Source organism: Polypterus senegalus, chromosome 4 (assembly GCF_016835505.1).
Source record: "Polypterus senegalus isolate Bchr_013 chromosome 4, ASM1683550v1, whole genome shotgun sequence".
NCBI classification, from domain to species: Eukaryota; Metazoa; Chordata; class Cladistia; order Polypteriformes; family Polypteridae; genus Polypterus; species Polypterus senegalus.
The window spans coordinates 252,772,784-252,794,471 of NC_053157.1; the positions used below are offsets into that span (position 1 = coordinate 252,772,784).

The 21,688-nt window shown below is 39.7% G+C and overlaps 2 protein-coding genes across 2 annotated transcripts in view; one reads left to right on the plus strand and one right to left on the minus strand.

Moving 5' to 3' along the window:
• The window catches only part of LOC120528477 (zinc finger protein 502-like), a 691,287-nt gene that overhangs the window by 437,918 nt on the left and 231,681 nt on the right, over nt 1–21,688 (plus strand). The gene's annotated exons all lie outside the window — the stretch shown is intronic.
• Nucleotides 8,357–19,841, minus strand: LOC120528490 (E3 ubiquitin-protein ligase TRIM47-like). Its single transcript, XM_039752669.1, has 2 exons — nt 19,219–19,841; nt 8,357–8,718 (listed from the first exon to the last, which is right to left on the minus strand). Exons 1-2 carry the CDS (start codon nt 19,804–19,806, stop codon nt 8,575–8,577), a joined length of 732 nt encoding a protein of 243 aa, XP_039608603.1. The 5' UTR covers nt 19,807–19,841; the 3' UTR covers nt 8,357–8,574.

Sequence of the window (21,688 nt, forward strand, 5' to 3'; positions counted from 1 at the left end):
GTACTTCATTTGTATATTTTTACGTACAAGTGCTCCATGTAAATGCACAGAATTTCTGTTTTTTTGTAAATTCTTTTTTCTATGTACAAGTGTTAACAATGCCCAGGTATTTTGTTTTGCAACATGCATTTAGCCTAAAGAAACATTTATTTCTACCGCTTCATGTCCTGAGCATTGTGTTGTCCTTTTTCTATGTAGTGTTTAGTGACTACTCAGTAGAGTATTTCATTTAGATTGACTTGAGGCAGGATTTGACAGCATAGTTCAGTTTTGAGCACAGATTGAACTGTTTTGGGGTGAAAGTTTGGTTTTGCAAGAAGAGTCAGAGGTTTTGTGAATGTAGCTTGAAAATTGGGTTTTGTGTTCACAGTTTAGGGAAAAGGAGAGCAGCTTTCCAGGAATGTGTCTTAGCAATCGAGAAAAGCTCTAGAGAGAGAGCAAGAGGGCGAGCGAGAGAGACAGCGAGAGAGAGAGAGAGGAGAGAGAGAGAGAGAGCAAGAAGGCGAGTGAGAGAGACAGTGAAAGAGAGAGTGAGAGAGAGAGAGAGAGAGCAAGAGGGCGAGAGAGATGGAGCCTGGGTGTTTTGTGTCAGTGTTATTCAATGTTTTTACATTAATTTACTATTACACTGTGCATTCTATGGTGTAATCAACTATATGTGTGCTTAATCTTTACATGTATTTACATATTTACATATATATTTACGTACAGTTCGTACGGTCTGGAACAAATTAATTGTATTTACATACAATCCTATGGGGGAAATTGCTGTGAAGCGAGGTTCCACTGTATATCAAATAAAATGCTTTTGGTCTTTAAAATCCTTTTAAATGTCAGTGGGAGACATGACTTCTGATCAAACAACAGCTATCATATAAAACACGAGAGCCCAGGGGGAGCACAGCTGAAAATGGATGAACGTGAACTTTTAATGTGGACTCCATCCAGCAGAATGTAATGGACACCAAAGACAGGAGGGGCAGATTCAGATGTTCTGATATTATAAAGCACTGACGCTGAGCTCAATTTGATTCTATTAATGACTTCACTGTTCTCAAATAAACAATTCATTTGTGCACTGAGGTGGCTTAGCCATTTTAAAATACATTTCTATTAATTAATCTTAAGTGGAGGAAAACAAAAGAAATTAAAAGAATCCCAAAGTTAAGTAAAAAAATAACTTTTTAAAAGGGTATATGGAAGTCTTATAATGTGTACAATATTTCAAAGTCAACACAGCTGATTGTTTAGACAGTTTGTTTTCACTCAGCTAATGATTGTGAAAGACACTATATAGTAAAAAAAATACTTCACAAGAAAGGATGACAGATAAATTTTAAAGAGCAGGCCTTTTTCAGTGTCTTCTTATTGTCACTCTGGTCCTCCTAATGGACTTCAATAACAGACACAATGTCACCAAACGCTGTACCTGATGGAGTCCTTCTCATTATGATCCACTGGCTGATCTTCTCCAGATGCTTTTTCAGACCCGACACCTCCTTTCTCAGGTCCTCAGATGAGAAATCAGCAGTGACTGTGAAGCTCAGCGAGTCTCCATCAGCAGGAAGGACACAGCGAGATGAGAAAGTCTGCATCAGGAGAGAAGAGGGGATGACATTTCACAAAGGAGACATTAAAAAGTAAGTAATGCTGATAAGAGGGGGCTCTTCTAAAATAAGGATAAGTGATCAGGTGGACAGTCAGCTGGAGTTTTGATGGTGAGAACGCCTGTCATTGACTTGTTGGTTGTTTATGAGAGAATATTTGGTGGAGTGTAGTGGAGCATCAGAGATTATCGACCTTAACTATCAATGAGCTTTTCACACAGGACTCCATGAGAGGTGAGTCAAGATAAAGGGACTGAGGGGTCAGGTAGGTCCAGAATTGACTTGGCATACAAAACAAGGCATTGGGCTTTTTATGATTCTGAGCCAAACTTAATTAAATGAAATGTAAAGACTAAGACATGTAGGGAGAAAGCTCTTCAGTATGATTATACAGTTGAAGGTCTGCAGCTCAGAAGTGTGACTTGTGAAGAAATCTTGGGAGCCTTTGTGTCTTCATCACCATCATCAACCACACAAAGTAGAAAAAGCTAAGGGGAAGCTGGGCTATATAGCAACCACCATGTGTGGAGTGTAAATCAAGAAGAGTATCTGCCTAACGTCTGCAAAACACAGTCGACATCAGGACTATGGGGTGAAGTGTGAGATAAGAGCACACGAGAAGAATGAGAGACAAGACTGGATTGTGGGGTCTGAGCTGTGAGGAAATGCTGAAGGATTTGAATGTCATCAGTTTAAGGATGGAGACATTAGAAGGTGGCCTGGTAAAAGAGTTGGCACCATCCTTTATTAGATGTCATCTTTAATAGTTCAGAAAAATAATTTTCATATAGACAGCTGTAGATTCATCTGTCTGTCATGTACATAAAGTTACCAACCTTGAGATATTTGTAAACAGAATATTTGAAATATTAAGGAAATATGAAATGACAAACTATGCTGTGCTGGATTGCCTGTTCTTGTCATAAATTTCAGTCTAAATGATCTCACGTCCCACACACCAAAGTCTGATCAGAATCCCAGTGAAGTGTCGCTCTCACCTGCAGGAACTGGAGATGGTCCTTGGTCTCTGAAAGCTCCTTCAGCTCAGCTTCTCTCCTCTTCAGCACCTGAATCTCCTTCTCCAGTTGCTCCATGACTCCTTCAGCCTTCTCCATTTCTTTCTTTTCTTGTTCTCTGATCCTCTCAGTCAGTTTCCTGTGGGCTTCCTCGATGCACCATATCAGAGCAGTGAAGCTCTTCTCATTTTTTTCCATCTCTTTCTCCACAGAGATCTGATTGGATAGGGCAAAATATTTAATTGAGTCACCCAATAAGAACTACGAGTCACAAGACACATTTGTTGCTATTTTGATGCTGTGAAGCAGAGTTTCAATTGGCTGGAGTGATTGTTGTTACTATATTTGAAGAAGGAAGGTCAGTTGCAGACTGCAACCCAGACAATATGCTCCCCCTGTTATGCCGAGTAACATCATCACTCTGCTGATGCTGCCATTATGGCAACTGCCTGACTTTATGAGATATGTAGTCATAAAAGGCATCCTTGCAAATGATCTTGAGAGCCATTGGCTGGAGCTGCTGGGGGAGAGCTCTTCTGTCTTGTAAGGACTCAATTTGACCTAGATGTTTTTATAAAAATCTGCTTTTAAAAAGGGCATCTCCTGCTCAGCCTGAGGTTAGGAGTGGCATAGGACAACACACACCAGGAATGAAGAAGAGGAAGAGGAAGAAAATGTATTTTTATAGCGGATTAAACTTGTGTGTGTTAGAAGGTAATTGTGTGAAAATAAAAGTATTTCTGGACAAGAGACTGGTGTATATTAATTGCGTTCTAGTTTAAGTTGTCAGACATCACCATGTCAGACCTGTGAGATGGAAATATTAAACAAGAGGCTCTAGGTGTTGGTCAAGGGACTTCAGATGTAATTTAATTTAATGGTCTCATTGCTTATTTTTCTACCCGCCATCTCTTTTTCATTGTAAAGTTCAGAGTTGGCCCTTTATTTCCGTGTTTGATGTATTTCTACTTCCTTTATGAACTTTACATTATGACTAATGAAGTTTCTACTGTAACTATGACTTATACTTGTATGATGACACCTCAGTTTTAGGGGGGATTGGGTTCTGTGTGTGAAGTAAATGGAAAGTAAAAGGTGCCTGCTGTCCAGGATCATCAACCCCAAAGCTGGAGGTGTTCTGCTGTTTTCAGATCTTTGCACATCTGGACAGTGACTCAGATAATTCTGTGATAGAAGGTGAGGATGAGAAGCACTAAAAAGTCACCTCCTAACCAGCCACTAGAATGAGGAAGAAATGATAATATGGGATTTATTTATTAGGGTATTTAGATGAAGCTTTACTTCAGATACAGAGAGTCTCATATGATGTTTTGGCTTTTGCTACACATATGGAAAACCTCCCTGGTTGTGTGGATAGGCTCTTGGCCAGAGAAGGAAAAGAAGGATCAAGTTGTCGTTGTCAGATGTGTCCAGTTCTAAGTGAAAAATTATAAGAGGTTGGATCACACCACCAGCTCTGCAGTACAACTTAAAGACTTAGGTACAAAGCTGAGGAGCAATAGTGACACAGTGATCAGAAGTTCTGCTTATACCACACACTAGTCTACATAAGACTGAGGAAATGAGGTTAGTATTCCAAATACAAAGACACTCCTTTAAGCCAAACAAGGCAATCCAAAGCAAACAAAGTTTCAAAACAGAATCTAAAGAGAGCTGTTCAAAAACAAATCACAGGTTGAGAAATCCAGAAAATCACAAAAGCATAAGGCACAGCCAAAAGAAGACAAGAACTCAACAAACTTGAAGAGCACATTCATGCAGCTTATAGACAAAATCATAAACAATTAATAATGCAGATACTCAACAAAACCAACATTAACATAAAAAATAAACAAAAATGAAATGAAATAAGACTTTGAACAACATCCAGGGAACGAACCCTGGCTGAAAAATTTCACAGTCAGCATGGGTGTAGAGAGGGAATTCATGCATCAGTAATAAGAATGAATTCTAGGAGGAAACACCAAAAACAGATGAGCATAGAACCATAAACCAAAGTGAAGGTTGGCTCTCCCTCACTTTTTCAACTGTCACCTCTGTGTCTGGATTGGACTACACAGTGTTGAGTGACACATTGTGCCCACCTACTTTCTTTGAACTAAAGACACAACCCACTTGTCTGGAGCTGCTTCATTTAGTACTTTAGTACACTAGATGGCGCTGGTCTGTTTAATGTGAGTCTGTGCTAAATAAATTAGGTTGGATACGTTTGGTCTGTCTGGGCACAGAAATGTGTGTGAAGAGTTCTGACTCTGCTGGATGAGACCTTTCTCATAAATGAATCCTGGCAGAACTGGGCATCAGAGAGTGTGCTACCTTGGACAGTCTATTAGTTATCAGTCAGACCCACACTAGCAGTTACAATGAGACAATTTGGAATTTCCACCAATTAATCAAACTGAAATGTGAGGATGTGGGAGATGTAGAATGGACAGGAGGAAATTCACTAAGAAACTGGAAGAACTGGAAAACTCCACATGGAAAGTGAGTGCAGGACAGTGGATCTGTGATTGAGCAGATGCCACCACTGGACAACCTTACTGTCCTTTGTCATAAAATATTCAAGCCTAAGTAAAACATTTGGAGGTGTACATTATGCAAAGTCTATACTCAGTCAGACAGTGGAGATCTTTAAGCTGTGGAGTCTAATAAAACAGGGAAATAGCAAAATGAATAAGAAAAGAACATTACAATCTCCATAAAAGATACAAAATACACCAGATCTCCAAATTAGGCTTTTTACACTAAAAGACAGGCTCTCCAATCAGCATTTAACAGCTAGACAACAAAGTAATCTAAATAACTCAATCTTTAACTCGCAACATCATTACTGTGAATATGGAGAGAAGGATAAAAGTCACTATCTTAGCTCAGCAATCCACAAGCAGGATGTCTGCAATATAATTACAGAAATTAGCAGCACAACTGGAGATAAAGTAATGGAGTATAAAAATATAACTCACACATTTTGCAAGTTCTATAAGTCTTTATGTTCTACTCAGATTAAAGAAGACGAGTCACAATCTGAGGAGTTCTTTGATGTAATGCAAATACAACAGCTGGGAACTCTTAGTGTAGAGGAACTGGACAAACCTCAGACACTCTCAGAACTACTGGATGCTGTAAACACACACCAGAGTAGGAAAACTGCAGGCCCTGATGTCAACCCAGTGGAATTTTTTTAAGATATATTCAACAAAGTTAGCTTCAAAAGAAATATGTTTTATCATAATGTGCATCATACAGTCCAATTTCACTTCTGAATGACATAATTTCACAAGGCCAAACCAGATTTGTTAAAGGCTGAAAAGCTACCTTCAAATTTTTGTTATTTGTTTAATGTAATATATTCATCCACAAAGTCTAACACATCAGAGATCTTATTATCTTTGGACACAGGGAAAGCCCTTGACTGAGATGAATGGGACTTTTTATTCACCACACTGCACATATTTGGGTTTGGCCAACACATATGTGCATTTTTAAAATTACTTTACACGAGTCCAGAAGCCTCAGTCTGTCTTCACAACATGAACTCAAACTACTTCAAACCAGAACATGAGACTCGACAAGTGTGCCCTTTATCACCATTGCTTTTTTCCCTAGCCTTTAAGCCACTGGCTAACCATTTTCAAAATACATCAGCGATTAAGGGGATTATCAGAGAATGACTTAGACAGAAAAAATCAGTATACACAGATGATATACATCCATCCATTATCCAACCCGCTATATCCTAACTACAGGGTCACTGGGGTCTGCTGGAGCCAATCCCAGCCAACACAGGGCGCAAGGCAGGAAACAAACCCCGGGCAGTCCGCCAGCCCACTGCAGGGCAACAGATAATATGGTACTGTATTTATCAGACTCACAAATATACTTACCATTAGTCCTTAATATGCACAGAAAATTTCCGAAGATACCCTGGGCTCAAAATCAATTAGCATAAAAGTGTGCTTTTTCTATTGAACTCTCTAGCACACAATAAGAAACTGAACATCAATCAGTTCATTTTTTCAGAAAAGTTTAAATATCTTAGGGTAAACATCATAAGTAAATATAAAGATCTTTTTCAACATAATTTTGCTAACAACATGGTCAAATCAAACAAGTGAATAGATGGTCTACCCTCCATTTCACCCAATCAGGGAAAATCAATACTTTCAAGATGCACCTCCCTCCTAAGCTTCTTTTTCTGTTTCAGAAATTCCAAACATACATTCATAAATCATTCAGTCTAAACCTCATTTATTTAGAATTTGAAACAATCACATATTATAAAGGCGACTATAAAAAGACAAAGCAGAAGGTGGCATGGCACTACCTAACTTTCAATTTTATTACTGGTTGGCAAATATTCAAGATATAAAGGCCTGGAAATTGACACAAATTGATGAATTTACACCAACATGGTCTGCAATGGAAATAAAATCCTGCTGTACTTCTTTAGATGCCCTGCTTTGTGTCCCCTAAAAATACACCTTATCATCAATATACTAATAATCCAGTCTTCCATCAATCACTCAGAATATGCAACCAATGCAGGATTTTTGCTTTTACCTTTTGCTACTCTAAACGATACTCACCTTTATAACTTTCTCAAGCCTACGCAGTATTTAATCTTTAGAAAACCTCCTAGATAAAAAACACTTCGAGAACTGTATCAGGTCATATTTTTGTATCTTTTGAACAATTATGCTTCAAATTCAACTTCCCAGCAAAACAATTTTTGCACTTCTTTCTAATCAGATATGTTGTTAAAAGAAACCTATCCAATTTTCCACACCTCTCACCCATTTCTATTCCATAGGAATACTGATAAGTCTTGAGGAGTCAGGCAGCATCTCAAGAACAAACAAAAACATCTCAAAGAATCTCCCCTTCAAGGATCCTAGGATACCGTGGGAAAAGGACCTTTCAATGAATATCTCAGAAAAGGAGAGGATGTCAGCCATGCATAGAATACACTCCAGCTCTATATGTGGTAAGTATCCAACCTTTCGACTTAAAATCTTTCATTGATCACATTTATCTCATTTAAAATTGTCCAAAATGTATCCAGGACAAGAATCCAACCTGCAAGGGTGGCAATCGAGCTCCAGACTCACTGGACCACATGTTTTGGGGAGGCACCAAAGTAACAGACAGCCTTGGGGTCACAATCAGTCCTAAACCTTTAAAAGCCATCTTTGGTGGGCTCTGCAAGGCACCTAAAGTGGAGGAGGACACATTGACTCTAACTGCTTACACCAAACTGCTAGCATTTAGATTTATCTTGTTCAAATGGAAGAATGCCAGCCTACCAAATTCTCACCTAGAAGATCTGTTTAAAACCTTTTTAAAATATGGCAAGATCTCATTAATAAAACTTTAAAATAAGCATTCATATCTGGGGAAAAGGATATTCTGCCATTTTATGATTTATTTAGTTAGTTAGCTAGTCTTTTATTTTCCTAAATTATAATTGGCCCTGCTGGTGCCACATCCTCTCTTTTTCTTTTGTGAATCCTTTGGTATTTTTTTGTTGTTGTTGTTGTTGTTTGTTTATTCGTTTTGTTTTGCTGTCTGTTTTAACTTTCTGATTTTTTTATTTTTTTTTTTTTAGTTTGACTTTGAAAGTCATTTGATGTATAAGTTTAAATTGATTGTATGCAATTCTTTATTATTGAAATAATAAAAAAATAAACAATTAAATAAAGTTGTGCCTTCAGTGTGAGTTTTTGTTATTAGAGTTTAGTCCTCTTTAAGCAGCTGATGGAATATCAGAGGACTTTAGGGTGATGCTGTCTGAATCTCCACTGAATAACACCTGGGATTGTGTCAACAGTGAAAGGCCATGAAGGACACCACACAACGTCTTCTCTAACTCTCCCTTCTCATGTCCCTACTCATCATCACCAGTGAAGCTCTGCTGCTCTTCAAGTCCTCATTTATTTCTCTCTTTTTGAAATGAAGTTGTCTCTTCCTATTCCACTCACCTTCATCTCGTCCATCGCCCTCCTCGTCTCCTTCAGTGTCTTCTCTCTCTCCTCAAGTCCCCTCTTGACGTCACTCAGTGTCGCCCCAAGCTGTTTCTGTTTGGACACACAAGAGGACACGTGTGGTCAGATCATTATTCACGTTCACTTTGTGATTTCTTCTTCTCTTTCTGACTCCTGATATTTTCACAATACATTTGTTTTTAATTTCATGACTCAATCTATACTTGAATTAATAAAAAGGAATGACAAAAAAGAATTAAAGAAAGGTTTAATTTAATTGATGCAAGATTGAGTTTGGGCTTGAAGAGCACATCAGATACAGAAGACAGTTTGAAGGCACACTGATGTGTGAGTTAGTTCTTGACATTTACAGTGGTGTGAAAAACTATTTGCCCCCTTCCTGATTTCTTATTCTTTTGCATGTTTGTCACTCAAAATGTTTCTGATCATCAAACACATTTAACCATTAGTCAAATATAAGACAAGTAAACACAAAATGCAGTTTTTAAATGATGGTTTTTATTATTTAGGGAGAAAAAATCCAAACCTACATGGCCCTGTGTGAAAAGTAATTGCCCCCTGAACCTAATAACTGGTTGGGCCACCCTTAGCAGCAATAACTGCAATCAAGCGTTTGCGATAACTTGCAATGAGTCTTTTACAGCGCTCTGGAGGAATTTTGGCCCACTCATCTTTGCAGAATTGTTGTAATTCAGCTTTATTTGAGGGTTTTCTAGCATGAAGCGCCTTTTTAAGGTCATGCCATAGCATCTCAATTGAATTCAGGTCAGGACTTTGACTTGGCCACTCCAAAGTCTTCATTTTGTTTTTCTTCAGCCATTCAGAGGTGGATTTGCTGGTGTGTTTTGGGTCATTGTCCTGTTGCAGCACCCAAGATTGCTTCAGCTTGAGTTGACGAACAGATGGCCGGACATTCTCCTTCAGGATTTTTGGTAGACAGTAGAATTCATGGTTCCATCTATCACAGCAAGCCTTCCAGGTCCTGAAGCAGCAAAACAACCCCAGACCATCACACTACCACCACCATATTTTACTGTTGGTATGATGTTCTTTTTCTGAAATGCTGTGTTCCTTTTAAGCCAGATGTAACGGGACATTTGCCTTCCAAAAATTTCAACTTTTGTCTCATCAGTCCACAAGGTACTTTCCCAAAAGTCTTGGCAATCATTGAGATGTTTCTTAGCAAAATTGAGACGAGCCCTAATGTTCTTTTTGCTTAACAGTGGTTTGCGTCTTGGAAATCTGCCATGCAGGCCGTTTTTGCCCAGTCTCTTTCTTATGGTGGAGTCTTGAACACTGACCTTAATTGAGGCAAGTGAGGCCTGCAGTTCTTTAGACGTTGTCCTGGGGTCTTTTGTGACCTCTCAGATGAGTCTTCTCTGCGCTCTTGGGGTAATTTTGGTCAGCCGGCCGGCCACTCCTGGGAAGGTTCACCACTGTTCCATGTTTTTGCCATTTGTGGATAATGGCTCTCACTGTGGTTCTCTGGAGTCCCAAAGCTTTAGAAATGGCTTTATAACCTTTACCAGACTGATAGATCTCAGTTACTTCTGTTCTCATTTGTTCCTGAATTTCTTTGGATCTTGGTATGATGTCTAGCTTTTGAGGTGCTTTTGGTCTACTTCTCTGTGTCAGGCAGCTCCTATTTAACTGATTTCTTGATTGAAACAGGTGTGGCAGTAATCAGGCCTGGGGGTGGCTATGGAAATTGAACTCAGGTGTGATACACCACAGTTAGGTTATTTTTGACCAAGGGGGCAATTACTTTTTCACACAGGGCCATGTAGGTTTGGATTTCTTTCTCCCTAAATAATAAAAACCATCATTTAAAACTGCATTTGTGTTTACTTGTGTTATATTTGACTAATGGTTAAATGTGTTTGATGATCAGAAACATTTTGTGTGACAAACATGCAAAAGAATAAGAAATCAGGAAGGGGGCAAATAGTTTTTCACACCACTGTAGAAGACATCACATCGACAAACTGGGAAATGTGAAGTTCACACAACACCAAAAATAACAAAAACTGGAGCGTGTAAGTAAAGAAACTGCTGAAAGGCCAGGAGGACTTAAACACGTCATGTCAGTAATTATAGAATCTACATTGCCACTTGATATCCTGAGTCAGACATGTGAGGACGTTGTCTGCCATTGTCATTTTCTGGAGTCAAGTAAGATACACAAAATGCACAAACGATTCTGTTGAATTCAGGAAGAAGGCAAACTCAAAAACAATATTTTATTATGTTACTTACCTCAGTTGTTTTGTTTAGATGACTGAGAATTAGATTTTTAAATAAAATGTTTATTAAGTTTATGTTTTTTTGTTTCTCCAGAGCCTTCAAGACCACCCAGCCATCCCTGTTAAGGGGTCAGCTCAGAGATCAGCAGGTGAGTGGGCCTGTAGTGTCCTGATGATGGACTATCTGTCAGGCAGACTCAAGGACTGTGTGAGCAACACTGGAGCAGCACAAGGAACAGGCCTGCCTGCTTTAATCTTCACTCTCCGCACCTCACACTGGAAATTCAATATAATACAATATAAAACAATTTATTTTTGCATCGCCCAAAATCATGCAAGAAGTGCCGCAGTGTGCTTTAACAGGCTCTGCCTCTTAACAGCCCCCCAGCCTTGACTCTATAAGAAGATAAGGACCCCCACTAAAAAACCCTACTAGGGAAAAAAATGGAAGAAACCTCGGAAAGGCAGTTCAAAGAAAGACCACTTTCCAGGTAGGCTGGGCATGCAGTGGGTGTCAGAGAGAAGGGGGTCAATGCAATACAATACAATACACAGATCAAAACACAAGTAATCCTCAATACAGTATAACAGTAAAATAAAAATATTACAATTACAGAGCAAAATTTAACAGTAGATGATATCCCATAATATGATTTAGATTTGTTCAGAGTCCTGGAGATCTCAGCCATCAACCTGCCTCCCCTATTGGCCAATTCACAGGTGGTATAGTGCTGGGCCAGCCAAACAGATGAAAGGACCTCTCTACTCCACGATTCCTGCGATCCTCCATCAGGGATGACTTTACCATAGGCAGGCAAAACAACTTGGCAGGTGGGCCGTGGCACCAAGTGCCATATTTGAGTACCAAGAAGAGAAACTGAATAGGTGAGGGTTAGTAACAAATTATAACAATCATGTTACTTATGTTTTACTACTAATGACTAACAACAGAGATGCAGTCTGTACAGTTAATCAGCAGCTCTAGTCAGGGTGTGCTAAACTGAAGTAGTGAGTCTTCAACCGGGATATAAAAGCTGAGACCGAAGGGGCTTTTCTTATAGTAGCAGGCAGACCACTCCACAGTTTAGAGGCCCTGTAACTAAAAGCTCGACCTCCCACTGTTTTTTTATTAATCCTTGTTATCCTAAGCAGACCGGCATCTTGAGATCTTAATGTGCGCTCAGGTTTGTAAGTCATGATAAGTTCAGACCAGTAAGCCGGACCTCCGCCATTTAATGCTTTATATGTTAAAAGGAGGATTTTGAAATCTGCCCTGAACTTAACTGGGAGCCAGTGTAAAGATTTAAGAACTGGGGTTATGTGTTCATATTTTCTTGTTCTTGTAATAATTCTTGCAGCCGCATTTTGGATTAACTGGAGGCTGTATAGAGAACAGTTTGAACAGCCAGTGAACACCGCATTGCAGTAGTCAATCCTACTAGAGATAAATGCAGGAATTAATTTCTCACAATCCTGTTTATTTAGAAAATTCCTTAATTTTCCCAACAATTTTAAGATGGAAGAAACATGATTAGGACAACTTTATAAGAGTGCTTTAAATGACATGCTAGAGTGAAAAAGAACTCCTAGATTGCAGGCTGACTCAGTCAAATTAATGGAGATTCCAACTGAGTTAAATGATGACAAAATATTGCTGTGATCAGCGTCATTCCCTCCAACAATTAACATCTCTGTTTTATTGGTATTTAAAGACAAGTAGTTCTCATTCATCCACTCCCTTAATTCAATAACACAACTAATTAAAGAAAACATTGGAGAAACTTCATTTGATCTAAAAGAAAGGTATAACTGGGTGTCATCTGCATACAAGAGAAAATTAACATTATGATTTCTAATGAGAGATCCCAGTGGAAGCATGTAAAGTGAAAACAGTAATAACAACAGCAACATTTTTCTTGTAAAGCCAAAAATCACCCAAGGAGTGTCTCCATACACTTTAACAGGCCCTGTTTTTGAGAACCCCCTACTCCAGATTTCCTAAGAAGAGAAGAAAAAATCACCCAAATAAACCTTGTAGGGAAAGAAAATGTAAGAAGTCTTTGGGGGACAATTCAGAAAGAGACCCCCCTGTAGGTAGGCTGGGCGTGCAGTGAGTGTCAAACACAAGTAAACCTCTTCACAGACCTAGATGGTCAATCCATCATGGCCTCCTCAGAAACACAACACAACAGTACAAACTACAAGGCAAAATGCAAGAATAGATGAGACCACTCAGTAAATACAGAACTGCCACATATGAGGACACAGATTTGTGCAAATACATTAAAACAAAATAGTCAGACAAGCCAGCCTCATAATGGCTTCTGTGACTGTCACTGTCACAGCTCTTGTCATCGTGTTGAACAAAGGCAGCTACAAACACCAAAGGGCAGAAGAAAGCTGAAGGATCTTATGAAGCCATGAAGCCCACCTGAGGAATCACAAACGCCTGTGACGCCAAGTGTCTCCAACATTACCGTGTCCTGAAATGTGGGACTGTGTAGAAAAAGTGCTGTGTGACTGAAATGTCTGTAAATAAACTTAAATGAAACTCTGCCGTGTGCTCTTTAATCACGATGTCTGAATTGTTGGATCTGTAATTTGAAACTGTGGAGCAGATGGGTGAATCAAACAGAAACGTGTCTTTGTGTCAAACACTATGGAGGGCACAGAATAACAGTGGAATGCACAGAGTGGTGTCTCTGAGGCAAGAGGCTGTGCCAGCAATCAGAAGGTTGCCAGTTCAAATCCTATAAATGCCAGAAGTGATTCCACTCCACTGGGCCCTTCAGTAAGGCTCTAAAACTGCAATTGCTCTGTCCTAGTATGACGTTAATCTGCATCCATTCCTACAAGCAGGTCCTTCAACTTTCAAGGGAAAGCCTGTGGGTTGGTGGCAGAATTGTCACTGCAGCCACTTTAATAACCTCCCACTGTTCCATTCCATTCTAACTGGGGTGGTGCTGAGTTGTCACACATCGCACAACTACACTCAGGTCGGTGTGCTGAGCCCCCTGCTTTACTCTCTCTACACCCTTGACTGCGTAGCTAAGTACAACTCTAACACCATCCTCAAGTTTGCTGACAATACCACTGTAATAGATCTGATCAGTGAGGATGATGAGACGGCCTACAGGGAGGAGGTCAGACTCCTGTCAGAATGGTGTCAGGACAACAACCTCACCCTCAACATTAACAAAACTAAGGAGATGATTATGGATTTCTGCAAACAGGCAACAGAGCACAGCCCCATCTATATCAGAGTTGAAGCTGTGGAGCAGGTCAGCAGCTTTAGGTTCCTCGGAGTCATCCTCACTTATGATCTTAAATGGTCAAATCACACTGTGGCAGTAGTCAAGAAAGCCCAACAATGCCTCTACTTCCTCAGGAGACTGATTAAAGCCCGGATCTCCCCCACAACCCTGCGCAGATTCTACAGGTGTACTGTGGAATCCATCCTGACAGGACACATCACATCCTGGTACAGCAACTGCTCAGTTCAGGACTACAGAGCTCTGCACCATGTGGTGAACACAGCACAGCAGATCATGGGCACACAGCTCCTTGCGATCCATGACATCCACACTACATGCTGTCTCAGGATAGTGAACCGTATCAGGTGGGACTCCAACCATCCTGCACTGTCACTTTTCACCCTCCTCCCATCTGGGAAGCGACTAAAGTCCATTCAGAGGCGCAAGTTCAGGAACAGCTTCTACCCAACTGCAATCAGACTCATGAACAATCAGTAACCTTGTGTCACCTCCACTGCTACCTGCACAGACATTTCTGCCACTGTCTCTGTTTATTCCTAGGATTCTGGTTTTATTTATTTACTTATTATATTCATTTATTTATTTTGTGTGTTTTTTGTTTTTTTTTTTGTTTATGTTCACTGTCTGCAGGGGCACATGCAAGCAAGCATTTCATTGTACATGGTATTTGTACTAGTACACATGACAATAAAGAATTGAAATTGAAATAATTTGGGATCCTGAGGTGGTTCATTGTGTGGTGGGTGCAGCAATGCACTTTATCAGTGTATGCTCCCAACATCTCTGTCTCTCTTTGTATAACAGAAGGTCACATCACTTGAAGAAATTCTCAGATGATTCTGAACAAATGCGGTGTGTTGATAAGGGGGATCATACAGGGGAGAGGAGTCATACAAGGGGAGAACTTTGAGAACTGTCTGCATCTGAACATCAGCAAATCCAAGAAACTGGTTACTAACTTCAGCGCCCCAAGGAGCCTCAAGGAATGGATGTGGAGGTGGTCCACTCCAACAAATATCTGGGGGTCCACATTAATGACAGGTTGGATTGTTCTCAGAAAACAAGGGAACTAGAGACGAAAGGGCACAGCAGGATCTTTATCTTTAGGAGACTTCTTTCCATAAATGTGGGTAGTGACATCCTGCACATCTTCTACAACTCATAAGAACACTGCTGATAATGGAAACATTGAAATACTGACACACTGAAATGAATATAAAACTAAGACATCTCGACTACAGTAAATAACATAATTCACACTAACACATTGAGACCAAACTCAGATTTGCACAATCAGTTGCACAGATGTCCCCGCTCAACTCTGGCTTATTGTGCATCCAAAAATATCAAAATGTCTGGAAACTCAGATACTGCAGATGGAAAAATTAAATTAAAAAAACTACCAAACAGTAAATCTATTGTGGGGGTCTCTGTTTATCCTTCCAGCTTGACATATCAGTTAATGGCTGAAGGTCATAAATTGTCAAAAGTCCACCAAAATCAGCTTTCACTTTCTCTGTCTGAGGCCCAGACAGGGTGATGAATTATTAATCAACAACTAACACAAACATGCCTGCTGCAATAAAGAATCCATCAATCCATCCATTTTAATAACTTATTTATTGAGGGCAAAGTCACAGGGCAGGTGAAGCTTGACCCACCAAACACTGGACACAAGGCAGGGACAACACCTGGACAAGGCACCAGTCCATCACAAGGCAAACAAACACACACACACACAATATATCTAATTTAGCAACACCAATCCACCTAACATGCATATGTTTGGATTGTGAGAGGAAACCTGAGCACCTGGAGGAAACCCACATGGACATGAAGAGAACATGCAAATTCCACAGATGGAGCACCAGGGACAACAGCTGAACTCAAAAAAATATTATGTATTTATAAGATAAGGACATCCACAGACAACACAAAACATAAATCTGCGTTACCTTAGTTTGTCCTCTTTATCTCACTTATAGAAAAAGGCACAAAACAGGTTGATCTTATTTCTCAGAGTTTTATCCAAAATATTTCCCAGGACATATCATTCATTCTGATCCAACTCTTAAATGTTCTCGTCTCAATCCTGGTCTTTCAGAAGATTAAATGGATCAATTCTTACTGTGGATACTTATTAAGTTTCTAGAGGTTGCATTGTCGTGGCAGCTTGGTTTTCCTTACACTCGCTTACAGCTCCTCTCTCTCTGTGTGTGTGTAAGGCTGCTCTGAACTGATACAAGCCCATTTTAGTTTTCTCCATGAATTTATGAACAAACCCTTACAACAGCTAAAGTCTTCTCCTTCACACAGTTATGGTAATGTCAATTCCCAGAATTCATCAACTGGCTTTATCTTAACTACCAAGTTACAGTCAGAAGTTCTCAGACTCTGAGCAGGTGAACTGACTTGGTTTATGATTACTCAGGTAAAGGTGATGGATTGTTGTATCAATGGAGAGCTTCCTCTGACACACATGGAAGAACATTCTGTTTGCTTTGTCTTTCTTCTAACAGATTCTTTTCTCTCTCTCGGCTTCTTGCTCCTCGTGGCTGTGGGCTGGACTGCGGTTTTCAGTCTTTGAGGTTTCACACTTGCAGATCCTCTTTTGCTGGCATAGAAATCTGCTGGGTCATCTGTGATCACCTGACTCCTTCAGTAAATCTATAGAGAAGTTTTATGTGTGGCCTCTCCTACTTCTGCAAATTGCTTTCGTTTAGAAGGCAGGAGTAAATGTGGCACCCACGTTCATCTCCTTGGCATATGGTCTTCAGTTCTTACAGTCTGCACTATGTTACCCTTTGGAGTAGAAGAGATAATTTAGCCTTTGTGATGACCACAATAAGGGTCTTACTACAGGGCAGATGGTAATCCAGGGACAGAGATCAGAGTTCTAGTGCTTGTAAAAGGTTATAAAGGAAGGAGTGGACTTGCTACTGTAGGTGTTTGGGATGAACAGAAATCCAACTTTGTTACTGCTAATTGCTGTTAAGTGTTGTCCATCAAGTTTGCAAAGGATTGAGTTTTGGCTCCTTCTTCAGTCACAAAGTAATAAAGAGTGACATTCTGAGACATCACTGGGTGTCATTTTGCCTGTGCTTGATCAGACTGATCAGATGACAAACAAAACTGTCAAGGAGAGTCCTGGTGAAGTGAACTGACATCTGAGCTGATGTTACGAGTCAATAAAAGAGGGGCAGCAAGTAATGCCATTCTGTCCTACAAGTACAGTAGATGTCTGTCTTCAGAGATATCAGAGAAACTTTAATGTAAAAGAATCCAAATTAGGTGATAGACAAACAAGAGAAAACATAAATAGATCAAAACGTAGGTGTCAGTATTAGTGACCTGATTTAAATTGAATTAAAAGATATCAGCCCACTTCATAGACTTCATTGTTGTTTAAGATGTTGGTTTCTAAACATGTGTTCACCTGTGAGCCGAGCTCTTTAATATTCCAGCGAGGACTCAGCCACATCTGTGTCACTAACTGAGACCTGGCACAGCCAATGTGACACTTTTCCTTTATTTGAAGAAGCACCAAATGGTGTACACAATGCAAGTGTCTTTATCTGAACTTACTGTACAGTACATTGAGGTTGTGTAGTAATGATGGGTGATTTTAAAATTGGCTTAGATGGTCAGACTTACACTTCTAGTACGTTATTTACACACCTGCTGGACTTGTTAGGGTTTTACCAAATATGAAAGCTCAGAGTCTTTGTAATAATCATACATTAAGTGGGATTATCACTCAGGGGTTTGACATTTAAAATGTCCTTACTGTTCCACTAAATAAAATGATCTCTAATCACTAATGAAGTGCATAATTAGTTAATTCACTGAAATGAGAAAATCTACTCAGGAATACTATATTGAAATGTTTGGGCTGAATTTATTGTAAGAATCTTAGACTTAACTCTGGAGTACAATACACAGTAGATTGACATGTGACTATCATGTGTCTCTTAAAAAGCCCTGAGATCAGCCAAATGCAAACTCAGATTCTTTAAAAATGGATGTAGAAGACAAAGGCAAGCAAGCAGCTAAACACACTTACCGTGCATGTGGCAGCACTACAGAGTGTCTCTATTTGTGTGTCAAGACCTCGTATTGTGTTTTGTTGACAATGACATTGCTTACATCAGCCAACTGTAAAATCATCCTGTTCAGAATATCTCATGAGGGTCGCAATGTTAAATATTACTTCAAGTATCCCAACTTAATGTTGGCACCGCTGCCAGTGGCCAGTTCTGGTCAGCAGGTTGTAGTTTTCCCACCACTGCCTGAGATGCTTAAAGAGAAACTGATTAGAGCGTAAAGAAATTCATGAGAGCACTCGGCTCACTCGACTGTTCACTAATAACTTTGGGTGTCTCATCCTGGACTGTTTCACGCCTTACACACAGTGTCACCAGGATAGGCTCCACAGCCCCCTGCTATCAGTAAATATGACATTTACATTTTTACATTTATGAGCTTGACAGAAGGTTTTATCCAAAGCGACATACAAAACAGGTAAACATAATCAAATAACTTAAGGCCAGGGCCTTTTTGTTCAACATGCGTAGTAGGACAGGTAATATAAGATAATTGCTACAAGTGAAAAGATGTGATGACTAATAATTAATAATCATAGCTTATAATCAATAAAGCAATTAAACTTAAACAACAAATGAATTAACATTAAAGATCACAGAGCAAAAGATTGTTTCTATTAATTTGAAATATTCACAGCACAGATGGGCCTTCATTTACTTCTTAAATACATTGAGGGAGTCAGCAGTATGGGTGAAGGTGGGCAGGATTGAGACCTGATAACACGCAGAGGTGAAATTACCAAATGCTGTTCTCTGGCAGACCGAGGGGGAGAGAAGGAATAAAGGACTTCAGCAGGGTCTCCATATACTCAGGTGATGACCCACTGACTACTCTGTAGGCAACAATGAGGGTCATAAGATGGATGAATGGATTTCTTTGTCTCACTACATTACAAATCCCTTAACTCCTGTCATTCATTTTGTTTTCATCAAACACTAAACTCCACTCACCTCTTTTTCTTCTCTTTCCATCTCCAGCTTGACCATTTCATGATTTTTATGTTCAGTCACAACACACATCAAGCAGATACACATCTCATCAGTTTTGCAAAATATTTCCAGACTTTTCTGATGTTTCTCACAGAGTTTCTCCTTAAGATTTCTGTCAGGATCAACCAGTTTGTGGTGCTTCAGGGCGTCTCCTTCATAGTGAGGCTGCAGGTGAGTCTGACAGTAGGAGGCCGGGCAGGTGAGACACGACTTCACCGCTCTGAACTTCTTCCCAGTACAGGCGTCACACTCCACATCTCCAGGGCCAGCATAATTTCGAGATGGAGGAGCAGGAGGAGAACTGAGTGTCGTCTTCTTTAATTTCTTGACGACTTCATTCAGCAGAGTGTTTCTGTTCAGCTCAGGTCTTGTGGTGAAGGTGTGTCTGCACTGAGGACAGCTACACTCTTGGCTCTGATCCCAGTAGTCTGTGAGGCACTTAAGACAGAAACTGTGACCACAGGGGATCGAGACGGGGTCAGTCAGGGTGTCCTGACACAACGAGCAGATAAACTCGTCCTGTGATACAAACAGATGTGCTTCAGCCATCGTCAGTCTGAGGAGAGGCAGGCAGAGAGAATCAGTCAGACAAACAAGGAAGTAACTTTTGTAGAAATGAAAGTGAAAACTTGTCTGAGCTCAGTGAGGAGGATGAGGCGATTTAAAGAGACAGTTGAGAGCTCACAAAGAGAGAACAACTGAGGAGACACTGAGGGTGAACAGTTAATGTGAGACAGGAGCCCAGAGATTGTAGACCACAAGGTGAGAGAAGAGATGACCTGTCACAGGGGGTCTGCTAAAGATTAATTCACATCAGTGTTTCTTAATTATTTATTACACACTGCAGTCCACATTAGACAGACTCAGAGCTCAGTGCACATTTACAAATGAAATAAAATAAAACACAACACATAAAAAAGTAAAAACAAATTCACATCTAACCATGCTGGTCCTCTTTATTAGTCAAATTGTCCATCCCATAGTAAGCTCTCGGCTCCTGCTTATTGTTGTGTCAATAGTGTGGGTGAGGAGAATCGACTGACTGACGATAATCCATCAAATCATGAAATTTTGTTTTTTTCTTTGTCCATGTCAGTAATTTATAAGATTATTTAGTAAAGCCCCCAGATGTTAGACTCTCTTAAGGTAACTGAAGACCACTCAGTCTAAGGAACAGAATGATACAATTTATTAATAAACAAAACGACTGTAGAAATGTGAGAACTGCTTGTAAACTGAAGTAAAAGATGAGCTACAAGACAGACAGACAGACAGACGCGTAAAACACTGCAGGTGCTCGTCACTCTCAGCACTGTATTATCGTTGTATTTCCCTCTACTTGCCCTTTACCTGTTTCCTCAAGGGTAAGTGTTCTCGTCAAGTTCGTTATCGGGTTGGTCTACTGTTGCACTTTAAGATGAACACACACACAGACCCTAACCACAACAGTGCCCATTACCGCCGCCAGGATTTAGTTCAGGGGGGTGCATAAAGAGATTTTTTTCTTTCTACGCTCCCCCCCGCAACAAAAACTTTTTGTATATGTATGTGCCCATTAAATACCTGCCAATACAGTCGCTATCTCTGAACAGTACAGAGCAGTCAGTTTTTGCATAGATAGATTAACCACTTAAGGCATGACCTAATTTTTAATTTTCTGACAAAAATCATCGACTTTTTTTTGTTATCATATGATCACTGGAATATAGTTAAAAATGTTATTGATGTATTCAGTGGCATAGGTAGTGCTTTTTCCTTAAGTTTTAATGTAATTTTGTAAGCACTTACATACAGCTAGACCTCTTTTTACGCCGGTTAATAGTTCCGATTTCTGGGAGAACAGTACACTTTAGAGAAAAATATTTCAAATAAAAATTGTAGACATTGATAAGTTCTACAACTTTTATGATAAATATTTTTCTCTAAAGCGTACTGTTCTCCCATAAATCGGAACTATACACCGGCGTAAAAAGAGATCTAGCTGTACACTATAAGAGGCTACGAAGTTTTATCCGGCTGTTTCCGAGGCACTCAAGATTGGCATGACACTTCCTGCAACAACCTGCAGTATTGAAAGATCTTTTAGCACATTACGGCGCGTCAAAACTTGGAACCGATCTACAATGAGTGACGATAGATTAAGTGGATTATGTATGCTTAGTGTACACAAAAAAAGAATAAATAATTGTCCAAAATTTATCGACAAAGTTGTAGACAAGTTTGGACAACAAAAAAGAAGGCTTGAGATGCTTTTTTAGAAACAAAGTGAATGATTGTTTATGTATAGTTGTAAAATGTAAACGTCTAATTGTAATTTAAAAATTTAAAATAAAAACTATTTTTTCGCGTTTTTTCTTATTATTGAAAGATTTATTTTTTTTCTCCATTTCCTTTTTTTTCAAAAGCTAGGGGGGTGCACGTGCACCTACTT

Coding starts and splice junctions, on each gene's coding strand:
- LOC120528490 (XM_039752669.1), bottom strand. CDS start 19,806: ATGGCTGAAGCACATCTGTTTGTATCACAGGACGAGTTTATCTGCTCG. Junction 8,719..19,218: donor TGGAAAGAGAAGAAAAAGAG/GTGAGTGGAGTT, acceptor GTGTCCAAACAG/AAACAGCTTGGGGCGACACT.